The sequence below is a fragment of the Engraulis encrasicolus genome, chromosome 19 (assembly GCF_034702125.1).
Source record: "Engraulis encrasicolus isolate BLACKSEA-1 chromosome 19, IST_EnEncr_1.0, whole genome shotgun sequence".
Taxonomy (NCBI): Eukaryota; Metazoa; Chordata; class Actinopteri; order Clupeiformes; family Engraulidae; genus Engraulis; species Engraulis encrasicolus.
In genome coordinates this window covers 39,407,045-39,418,739 of record NC_085875.1, presented here as the reverse complement: position 1 = coordinate 39,418,739, position 11,695 = coordinate 39,407,045, and the positions used below count along the sequence as shown (strand labels likewise).

The window sequence follows — 11,695 nt, the reverse complement described above, 5'->3', positions numbered from 1 at the left end:
CACACACACCCACACATCACACACACACACCACACACACACACACATTCTCATATACTGTACATGAGACACATCTAAGCAAATCCAATACACCGTACCTTTTACACATTTACTTTTTCTTTCTCTTTCACACACACACACACACACACGCACACACACACACACACACACACGCACGCGCGCACACATGCACGCACAGACTTAATGACACCGACCAAGACTACATTTTGTAATCTGCTTACTTGCAGTATGGAATGAGGTGGAAAAAATGTATTGTTTGGAATTGTGGGCCTGTCTGGTGAAAAGGAACCGAGGCCTGTGGCTATATTTTCTCAGGTAGGGCAAATACAGCCTGGAGGTGATGAGGCCACTGGTGTGTATCTATACGTGTCTGTGTGTGTGTGTGTGTGTGTGTGTGTGTGCGTGTGTGTGTGTGTGTGTTTGTGTGCGCGCGCGTTTGTGTGCGTGTATGTCTGCTGTGTATGTGCCTATATGTGTCTGTATCTGCAAGTGTGTGTGTGTGTGTGTGTGTGTGTATTTATATGTGTATTTCTATGCTGTCTATGTGTGTGTGTATATATGCGTGTGTGCGCTCATATGGGGTGTGTGTGTGTGTGTGTGTGTGTGTGTGTGTGTGTGTGTGTGTGTGTGTGTGTGTGTGTGTGTGTGTGTGTGTGTGTGCACGCACGTGTGCTTATGTGTGCGCGTGTGTGCGTGTGTGTGTGTGTGTGTGTGTAGTGATGCACATCTTGTGCTGGCTGCGGTACAGTACCTACCCTGACCTGGGGCCGAGGGATCCCAGTACGTGGCCCAGATGAGCTGTCAGAGGCTCGAGCAGCACTGCCCACGGCTGCCCTACACACCCCCACGCCCCCGACACCCACCTCTGACCTTGGAGACTGGGGAGGGAAGAGAGAGAGAGAGAGAGAGAGAGAGAGAGAGAGAGAGAGAGAGAGAGAGAGAGAGAGAGAGAGAGAGAGAGAGAGAGAGAGAGAGAAAGAGAGAGAGATCAGGGATCAGGGAGGAGAGATGGGGGTGTTTTGAGAGAAAAGGAACAGATAGAAGATAGATAGAAAGAGGGGAAAGAAAAAAGAGAGATTATAAGAAGTCAGTATTGTATTGTAAACAGACATCACATGAGGTCAGAGTTGTTGAAAAACGAGTTTTAAAAACAATTAAAAGTAGCATTACTATTATCTACGCAAGCAAGCAAGCGCATGGTTGAAGACGGGAGAGGAGAGGAGAGGAAAGGAAGCCGGTTGTAGTGCCGTCGGAATTATCTATACAAGCTGAAGTGCCTCTCCATCCACGTCCAATCTGATAACACTAATTTCACTGTGTAGCTACAAGTCAACATCGCTATGATAATGCGCTGCTTCTGGAGATGAATGTTGCTCGCGCTAAATCGCATCATCCACTATCATCACGCCGCCGCTGCCTCCCTCCCTCCCTCCCTCTCTCTCTCTCTCTCTCTCTCTCTCTCTCTCTCTCTCTCTCTCTCTCTCTCTCTCTCTCTCTCTCTCTCTCTCTCACTCTCTTTCTCTCTCTCCACTGCGGTGTCCATTATTGAGGCACGTTTCTGGGAAAAAAGCAATCAGTGACTTATTTATCAATTAACATCCACCTAGTTTAAGGTCACAACATTTGAAATTGTGGACTGAGAGAGAGGGTGGAGAGAGAGAGAGAGATAGAGAGAGAGAGATGGGCAGGCAGGCGTGGTCCTGGAAAGTTTGCATATTACGAGATGCGGGAGAAAAACCACTTAAAAAAGAACAGACACATGCTAATTCAGTCATGAAATTAAAGTAATGATTCTCCCTTGCATTCTTGCTTATGAATCATAATATAATCTGACTGATTATGATTATTCTGTTCTCTAGACCTTAAAATTTTAAATCTACGCCTGCAAATCCCTCTTGCATTAGCACCGGAGGGGTAGGGGGTGGTGATGGGAGGAGAGAGAGAGAGAGAGAGAGAGAGAGAGAGAGAGAGAGAGAGAGAGCGAGAGAGAGAGAGAGAGAGAGATGGAGTCAGAGAGGAGAGAAACGAAAGAGGAGAGGGTGAAAAACAGGGGGAGAGAGAGATAGGAGATAAGGGGAGAAAGGAGAGAAAGAGGGATAGAGTGAAAACAGAGAGACAGAGGAAATTGGAGAGGGAGGAAGAAATGAAGGGTAGAAAGAGTGAAAACAGGAAGAAAGAGAGAGCAAAGAAACGTTATAAAGGGAGAGAGAAAGAAGGATAGAGTGAAAAACAGGGAAAGAAAGGGGGGATAGAGAGGGGATAGAGAACGAGAGAATGAACGAGAAAGAGAAAGAGAAAGAGAAAGAGAAAGAGAAAGAGAAAGAGAAAGAGAAAGAGGGATCGGATGAGTAATATAAAAAATGATCCCCAAAATAGCAGCGCGTCTCTGGAGACGTACCCAGGTCCTCATTTGGCTCTGCGGCAGCTCTGGCAGGCAACCCTGTGCCAGATCCATTCCACACTCGCCCCAGAGGCCGCCGGGGTGACTCGCACTAATTGAGATGAATTCTGCACAAATGCACACAGCTCTCACTGCTAAACAACCCCCTCCTTCCCCCCACATCAGATCCATGTCACCCAGCTCATTGTTACAACCCCACCCAGCTCATCCTATCCCCTTACTGCCAGATGCACCTAGCTCTCCTAGGAAACAACCTTGTTTCCACCCCAAATCCACCCCACCCCAACTGATTTTAACCCACCACCCTCACCCTATCCCCTTACTGGCAGAGACACCCAGCTGTGGGAGAAAACAACCCTGTTTCCACCCCAAATCCCCTCACCCCACCCCACTCCACACCATCCTACTAACAGCTAGAGTACCCCCCTACTGGTAGAGGATGCAGGGTGTAAATGTGTCCAAAACGCACCTGTTTGTATCCGGCCTTCGCTTCCAGAAGAGAGCCGCGCCCTTTCCTGACATTCCTCTGTTTCATCCGGTGCGCAGGAGGAGAAGGAGAAGGAGATGGGGAGGGAGCGGAAGCGGGGCCTCTCTGCTCCTCTTTTCTATCGGCCCTCCTTATCGCGGGACAGTTAATTTTAGGATTAATACCCAGGCCGCCGCCGTCTTCCCCCTCTTTTAAAGGATTTGTACTGGAGCAAGAGACCCTTATCTTAGTCATTACAGGGGAAATATTGGATTCAAGCGTTTTAGTATCTGCAAAACATTCAACAGTGTCTATCAGGGTTTCACATGGTAAGGGATTAAGATAAGGGCCCTCATTACAGTCCTGGGGCCGGCTCCGCGGCTCGGCTCCTGCACTTCCTGGAGAAGCACTGTGTGCTTTTTGGTATTCACGGCGGCCAGGGCCGGAAGGGAGAGTAGGAGGTGACGGCGACGGTGACGGTGAGTGGAAGAGATCAGCCTGGAGGTGGTGGGGGTGGTGGTGGTGGGGGTGATGGGGGACGGGGACCGGCAGGTGGTTGTCATCGTCGCCGGCCCTGGGGATAAAGTCGCGTCGGCGCGGTCGCTTGGTGACGGACATGCTGTAGCAGAGCGGCGGGCCCAGGTAGACCTCCTCGGTGCAGGCCTCGAACAGCAGCTCCTGGTCGCGCAGGATGTCGGGCGTGCGGGAGAGCACCGGCGTCCCGCCGCTCCTGGCGTCCTCGCCGCCGTCAGGACACGAGCTCACCTCGCCACAGTCGCTGTCGTGGGACGAGAGCGACAGGTAGGAGTAGAAGTCGCCCTAGGGGGAAAAAAGTCACAAAATAAAAGTACAATTTATTAACGGAATTTTTCCAGGAGGGGAATTCATGTGGTCAGCAAATTAAAATTATCAAAAAAATCATACGATAGACAGAGAAAACAAGTAAGACATATAAAATATATACCAAATATGCACATGTACATTTCATCAACTTCAACATTCAGGTCTTAGGAAAAAAAAATCAATTTCACAAATATTTGTGAAATTAATTAATGTTAACCCAATAAAAACTCAATTCTATCCACAACCAGATGTTCTATTGAATTCATCTGTCAGACGTAACCATACCATTATGATTTCAATCTGTGAATACAAAAAATGTATCTCTTGGTCTTAACCCTATGTGCCGTATGGTTATGTTCTGTATGTACTGTATGTGTGTGTGTGATACCTTTCGCAGGTTCAGGCCGCGGTGCGAGTGCTCCAGCACTTTGTCCCGTATCTGCGAGGCCAGCGTGGAGGGTGACGATGGCCCACTGGGGCTACACGACCTCTCCTGCTCCCCCGCCACCCCGTCATCTTTATTCTTCAGCACCACCGACGTCATGTCGATGATCTCCATGACAAAGTTGTGCACGTTCTCGTCTTTCTCGTTGTCGGCGTCACAGGGGAAGGTAGAGTGCACGCAGCAGGGAGGGTCAGGGGAGGGAATGTCATCTCTCTGCATGTCGCGAATGTCGTTCAGGTAGCAAAAGTGCTGTTGTTGCTGTTGCTGCTGCTGCTGCTGTTGGAGACAGCTGTTTCCATGCAGCATACCCAGCATGCCCTGTGGCGAGACGGTACAGTCCTCCATGGGCGAAGCGGTGGGGGAGTGGTGACGGGAACTGTGACAGGGGATCTCTCCCTTTAACTGGCTCTCGAGTGACGACTCTTTGGTCTGAATGGACAGCTGCTCGCAGGAGGAGGGGCTAACGGCCGTCACCATGCCCCGTGATTGGCCAACGCCCCCAGATGGGTTGAAGCAGTCTTTGAAGGACTCTCCCTTCTTGGTGAAGAGGCTTCCCTCCTCTCTGAGCAGCTCGTCGTCCTCGTCTTTGGGCTTCAGGTGCGCGTTGTCCACGTTTCCGTTCTCCATGTCGTCCACGAACTGGCTGATGTAGTTGCGCGTAGCCGCCTTGCGGTTGCTCTCCACCACGTCCTGCCGCCGCAGCCCCTCGTTCTTGGCGTTGACGTGCGACTCCAGCAGCTTGAGCGCCGAGCGGCTCAGGAAGTGCCTCTCGTGGTTGCCGCCTCTGTGTCCGCCGTTTCCCCTGAGGGGTGACTGTGCGTCCCGCGGCGCCGTCCCACATTGCAGCTCGTCCTCCAGGTCGGCTTCGTTTCTGTCTCCGCCACCGCCGCCGCCGCCACCTCCACCTCCACCTCCGCGGGCCTGCGATCGCCCGGGCTTGGCCCAGTTCTGGAAGTCCAGTCCGCCGAGCGTGAAGGCCCCCTCGTTGTAATCCTCTTCCTCGGAGGTGACGCTGGAGTCCTCGTCATCCTTGATGCCCAGTTCTTCCTCAGTCAGCGTCAGCGTGGAGCTGGAGAGGAGGTCGCTGTCGTCCTCGTCATCGTCTGTGCAGGCTGACGTGCAGGAGACGTTCACCACCATGCTGATGTTGGCGTCCACGTCTTCGCCCGCCAGCGCGGCGGCGACGCCACCCAGCCCCTGGTGCCGGTTGCGGTGGCAGTGCTTGCGAAAGGACGCGTTGCAGTTTGGAGGAGCCAGCCGGTTCCTCTGCACCGCGATGTCCTCGGAGGCCACGGACGAGTCCTCCGTGCCGCTCAGCTCTGTCATGGAGGCGGCCGAGCTCTCGTTGATGGAGGACGAGGCGGGTCCCGAGGAGCGGGGGCCACTGCCGCGGCCCGCCAGCCTGAGGGAGCTGCTCTGCAGCGTGATGTCCGAGACGCTGCGGGTCATCTTCTGGGCCATGGGGCTCTGGATGTTCTCCAGACGCTTCAGGAGCTCCAGGGTCCTCCTGCTGAGTTCCCCAGCAGCTGCAGCCGATGCCGCCGAGTTGGGCTCTCCCCCGTGCCCTGCGCCGCCATCACCACCACCACCACCACCCAGGCTGAGGTCCCGCAGGCTGCCCCTGCTGCCGCCATCCTCTGGGGTCTTGCAGGGGGCCAGCCAGCTCTCCAGGGAGGTGCTGCGATGCAGGCCGTCCTTGCTGGAGGGGAACAGCTCCCCGGTGTTGCAGAGGGACTCCAGAGAGGAGCCCTGCGAGAGGAGGTGGGCCAGCTCCCTGCGGGGGGGCCTGCCGTCCGAGGACACGCCGTCGTTATCGCAGGTCCCCGAGTCGCTGTGGCTGTGCCTCTCGCCGTCGACGTCAAGGGCAAAGTCGCGGCCGTTTAGGAGGATCTCCACGGGCTCCCTCTTGTGCTTCCGCCTGCCCTCCACTCCTCCTCCTCCTCCTCCTCCTAAGTTTTCATCCCTCTTTTTCCTCGACAGCCGTGCCCTCTGTTCCTTCCCCAGCATCATCGCTTCTTCACATTCAAACTCTGCACACTTCTTTGCTCTCTCCAGGATTCGGTCGATGTCCTCGTCGCACACTCTGTCCAGCTCCGGGGAGCCGGCTCCGTCACCACGCTCTCTGTCGGGCGCCGGGGAGAGGGTGATGCTCACCCGGCTCTCGTTGCCGCTGCCTTGGTAATGCAGGCAGATGTCGGAGGTCTCTGTGTCGCCCTCGCTGAGGATGCCACTCTCGCTGCCCGAGCGGCGCGCAGACGACTCCCTCTCCAGGGCCTTCTTCATCCCCAGCAGCCCCCCCAGGATATCAGGCAGGGACTCCACGGAGGAGAAGGACGAGTCCTTGCTCAGCCTCTTCTGTGCCTGCTTCCCCCGTGCCTTGGCTGGGCTCGTCATGGTGTTGTGGCTGGATTGGAACGGAGGCTGCTGATAGAGCTCCACGTTATGCATGCTGTACACCTGATACACGCTGCACGGGCGAGGAGGCAGCGAGGAGGAGGTGGAGGGTGACGACGACACGAGACTGGCGGTCTCTGGGCCAGCCAAGGTCGCGCGGCGTCGTGTGACACCTGGCCGCGGTTCAGAGCCGTGTAGCATTTCCCCCAGGGAGGCCAACGCGGCGGCGGCGGCTAATTCACATGCGGGCTTTTGCTTAGCCATGCAGTCCTGCGCTACGTCCTCCTCCATCTCCTGTGACTCCATGTTGACAATGGTCATGTCCATCTCGTCCCACTCCCAGGAGTCCTCCGCGGGGCCACGCAGGTCCATCAGGGAAGGTTCCAGAAGGGTGCCCGGGACCTAAAGGACAAACACACGCAAGCGCACGCGCGCACACACACACACACAAACGCACATACACAAACACACGCAAACACACGAACACACACACACACACACACACACACACACACACACACACACACACACACACACACACACACACACACACACACACACACACACACACACACACACACACACAAAGACACAAGCACACACACACACACACACAAAGACACATGCACACACACATACAACACCACACAGACAAGGAAACAGAGTCAAAATAAATTGTAAAAGTTAGTGATTGCAATAATAAAAGATTGTAAGAGATTCACACTCTATCAACGCCTTAAAAATGGGCTTTAAACAAAAATGTGCTTAGATACACAAATTCATACATGCAACATTATTATACAAATTGCTTGTTGGCTCATTACTGCTTGGGAGGTCTGTTGATGTTATTCTTTTTTAATATCTTATTAATCTAATAAACCCGCTAATCTAACACTTGCTTGGTATGTCATACAGGCCTCTTAATGAATTTTTATTAGATTTCTGTTTATTCTCTTCTTGCTGATAAGGGAAATACTAATGACTAGGCAGGGATCCCTTAGTGCATGTTAAAAACCCTCCACTTGTGAGAACAATAAGTCAGTTCAATCACATGAAAATAATTTCTGCCTCAGTTCACACTATACCACTCTCGACGTGAATGTCCACCTAATCGGAAAAAATAAGGCTGTGAAGCAGTAATAACTGCATTGTTTGCAATAGCATTTTCATTATCATGAGTTTATTTGCATCCTCAATTGCCGATCATAATACACACGATAAAGGAAAAGCTATGGCAGGAAATGGCGTTGAACAAAAACGACAGCACTTGTTGCTTTCGGAGTTGCTCTCAGTTACACTGACCTTCTAATGGTTTCATATGGATTTAATAACGCGGGAGAAGCCATTTCTCCTCCAGACAGACACGCGGGGGCAACAACGTTTCCCCGTCTAACCTTCGGCAGGACGTTAGTCATTTCAGTCGAGGCGAACACCAAACACATACTAGTGCATTTACAAAAACAAACCACCCATTTATTTCTCCTTTCTTTCTTGCTCCCTCTCCACCTCCACCTCCCCCTCCTCTTTTTCCCCCCTTGCTCCCGTAACGCATAACACAACAAACACAAAGCGAAATTGCTCTTCGGGCCCTCAAGGTCAGCTCTCGAGCGGAGCCATGGCAATTTGTCTCCCTGGTGTAACGGAACGCCGGCTACAGGAGGAGAGGAGAGCAAAGCTGAGCTGAGAGTTGAGCCTGGCACACACAAAAAAAGGATGGAATAAAAAAAAAGACGCAGGAGGAGGAAGAAAAAAATACAAACAACAAACACACAACACACAAAACGTGCCCAACCTCTCTCCTCTCTGTTCTTTAGAAGGGTAGCTACACTACCACCGTTAGAGCTTAGCTGCTGTCACCCAAGAATGTTGCAAGCCAACCCCGAGGAAAAAGAGAGCGAGAGAGAGAGAGAGAGAGAGAGAGAGAGAGAGAGAGAGAGAGAGAGAGAGAGAGAGAGAGAGAGAGAGAGAGAGAGAGATAGAGAGAGAGAGAGAGAGGCACCACACTGGCCCAACAGGCCAATATACATGACAAAGGAGCGCTGTCTTTCTCCCCCAGATTTAATGGACATCAATACATTCCTCTGATTGCTTTTAACGGACTAATTAACACAACTACTGGGCGCTTAAAAGCGGCGGGGAAGAAAAGGAAAGGAAAGGAAATAGCGGGGATAGGAGAATTTTTCTTGTTTTCATTTCATTTACTGGTGAGAGGTGCACAGCCAAGCCTATGGCCCCGTTTTCTCCTCTGTCCTTTAAAGTAAGTCACTGAGTGCCTTCTTGTTCAGGGATGGTTTCTGAGGGTGGAGTGGATGGAGCAGGATGGGGTGCGGGTTGCGGGGGCGGGTGGTTGTTGGGGTTGGTGTCTCTTATCTGCCTGTGTCTGAGTCACCGTGGGACTCTCTCTCTCTCTCTCTCTCTCTCTCTCTCTCTCTCTCTCTCTCTCTCTCTCTCTGGTCCACAGGCCTTGGCCTTCAGCCGGGAAACAGAGCACACTGGGCCGTGGTGGAGGGAGTTATTTCAGTTATACGGGAGCACTTAACACACTATGATCGGCCAATTATTCTTTGGCAACACCTGTAATCGATTGGGTTCAGCGCTCAGTCAGAGCACAGGGCACCTTCGCGCTTCTCCCTCTCTCCCTCTGTCTCTCTCTCTTTCTCGCTCTCCTTGTTCCCTGTCTATCTTTTCCAATCTATCTCTTTTTCTCCCCGTCTGTCCTTCTCTCCCTCCCACCGCCTCCCTTTTCTCTCTGCCTCTCCGCCTCTCTCCCTCTTTCTATTTCTCTCTCCCTCGGCTACTTTCTGCCACCTCTGTGTTCTATATATTCCAATGTAATGCGCTGTCGCTTCGCAGGTCTTATACATCACTATTATGGCTCCATTACAGTTGTGCTGCACTATATTACCGCCGCCATCATCCGGGCCTAAATAACCCACGGCTGGCCAGGTTACACCCGTCAGACGAATCCCTAAGCAGATCCATACATCTCCCAGCCCCAGCCCCAGCCCCAGCTCCAGCTCCAGCCCAAGCACCAGCCCCAGCCCAAGCTACAGCCCCAGTCCCAGCCCCAGCCCCAGCTGCTTGCCTCTGCCTCCCTCTCTGTCTAACATTGCCCACCCTGACTCTCCTATTTGCTGGCTACCCTGCTGCCTCCCCTCCCCTCCCCTCCCCATGCTGGGTCCATCACCGTGGGGCAGGGCACCTCACGACCAGCAGAATACATGCTGAGCTGCCTCTTGGATGACAAACTGGGCTTGGATCAAAGGATGTTTGTGTTAAGGTATCGATTTGGACCAGGACACACACACACAGGTGTGTGTATGTGTGTGTGTCTGTGTGTGTGTGTAGGTGTGTGTGCGCGCGCATGTGTGTGTGTGCTAAGCTGGCGCTTATCTGACAGGTTTTTAACCAATCGTCTCTCATTGTGAGTGCTTAATGTTCCAAATGTGCTGAAAAGTGCACACGCGATGAATGGCTGCTTTAGAAATCTCTATTGATTTTTCTTTTCTGCGGTAAATGGAGGTATACTTAGGTGTCATGCTTATATGCACAAAGGCCTTTATGTGAGATTCTGAAATACAGGTATGTATGGTTTCAATTCATCATAACACATTAAGCTAGACTTGTTATAAGACTCCCCCCTCCCTCCACTCCCTCATCATCTGCCTACAGTGTGTGGCCAGCATGTGTTTCTATTTAACTGACTTTTAGTGCATACAGTTGGCAGACTTACTGCATACACTGGTAACTGGGTAAAAGCAGATCAAATCATCCTAAACGTCAGCAGTCTACATCTCCAAAAGGAACATTTTAATACAGAGATGTCAATACAGCCTACTCAGACCCTCAGTAGAAAATGCAGTTTTGTGTTAGAGGCTGGTTAGAGGCAGGTTTTGACCCAGCTGACATTGAGCCAGTTATAAGTCTACCCAAAACATTGAGTGATAAAAAAATCTTTTAGTATTATTAAAAGTATATGAGTGACAAAAAATGTCTCCAGCTACTGCTGTTTGGTTATTCGTATCTAGGCCATTCCCTATCCACCCTACTAAGCAGAGGCCATACACAATAATTAAACACTACCTATGAAACATACAGTTTAAAATAAAAATGATCAAACTTGCTCTTTTTTTTCCACGCAATTTTTGCAAACCCAAATCTTCAGTGCCAATTTAACTCCATGCAAAGCTGAAACGAATGAATATTTAAAATCCAGCCATTACTCTGTGGAATTCCTCAGTCTGTTGCTTAGACAAACGCGATGAAAAATTCAGATTCTGCCCACTCGATCATTTTCATTTGGCCACTACTTGTAGATTTTTAAATATTCATCCCCCTCCTCTTTTATGTGAAATATTCATTGTTTGCACTTGGCACAGAGTCAGACTAGCCATGAATATTAGCCATCTCTAAATAAATGTACGTACGTGGTGGACCTTGAGCATGCTTTAGAAAATAATAATTGTGGTGCCATTGCCTCTGCAGATGCCCAAGTAATCAGAAGACACAAAATGCTTAGAGTGCAACTCTTGTTTGTAACAACAGGCATTGAATGGCATTCAGGACATTTGTCCTCTATATCAAAGTTTTAACCAATATTTACCAGAATCCAGTCTACCATGATACATTCCACTCAGTCTTGGTATATTACATACGTACATGGTGTATTGTGTTACACTCTACAAAATAGTACTAACAGTAGTTTTTGGGAGTGCAGCATATTTTAAAACTGTCTCTATCTCGGCATTGATGGAACATTGCTGTGTAATTAGAGTGGCAAGTCTGTGTGTGGAAGAGAGCTGTTCTCATCAGGATACTTGAGGAAGCCCTAGTTACAGCTCAGGACTGGAATGGATCCCACACCACTGATATCTGCGCTGGAGCCCGATAGCATCTTAAAAGGGGAAAACGATAGAGGTCTAGTCTGCTCACAGTTCACTTTCACCTGATCCCTGCCCTATTTAAGTTGTATTGGTCATACAATGACACGCTAATACAAATAATGGGGTCAGTTCCAGACCAGCTCTGTAGAGCTATACTGTAGAGGAAGAACTCTTTCCAATGCTTCAGAAAGAAATTGGGAACAGTTCTCTAAAGAACCATTAGATGCGTATAAATACTTTTCG

The 11,695-nt window shown here is 50.7% G+C and overlaps 1 protein-coding gene across 1 annotated transcript in view; it reads right to left on the bottom strand.

The window, feature by feature from the left end:
* Positions 1 to 11,695, bottom strand: part of akap6 (A kinase (PRKA) anchor protein 6) — a 215,741-nt gene that overhangs the window by 5,369 nt on the left and 198,677 nt on the right. The window contains exons 13-15 of the mRNA XM_063184362.1: positions 4,119 to 6,971; positions 2,891 to 3,706; positions 782 to 898 (exon numbers count right to left, since the gene is read on the bottom strand). Of these exons, the coding sequence (XP_063040432.1) occupies positions 782 to 898; positions 2,891 to 3,706; positions 4,119 to 6,971 (3,786 nt within the window). The remainder of the gene's footprint in view (positions 1 to 781; positions 899 to 2,890; positions 3,707 to 4,118; positions 6,972 to 11,695) is intronic.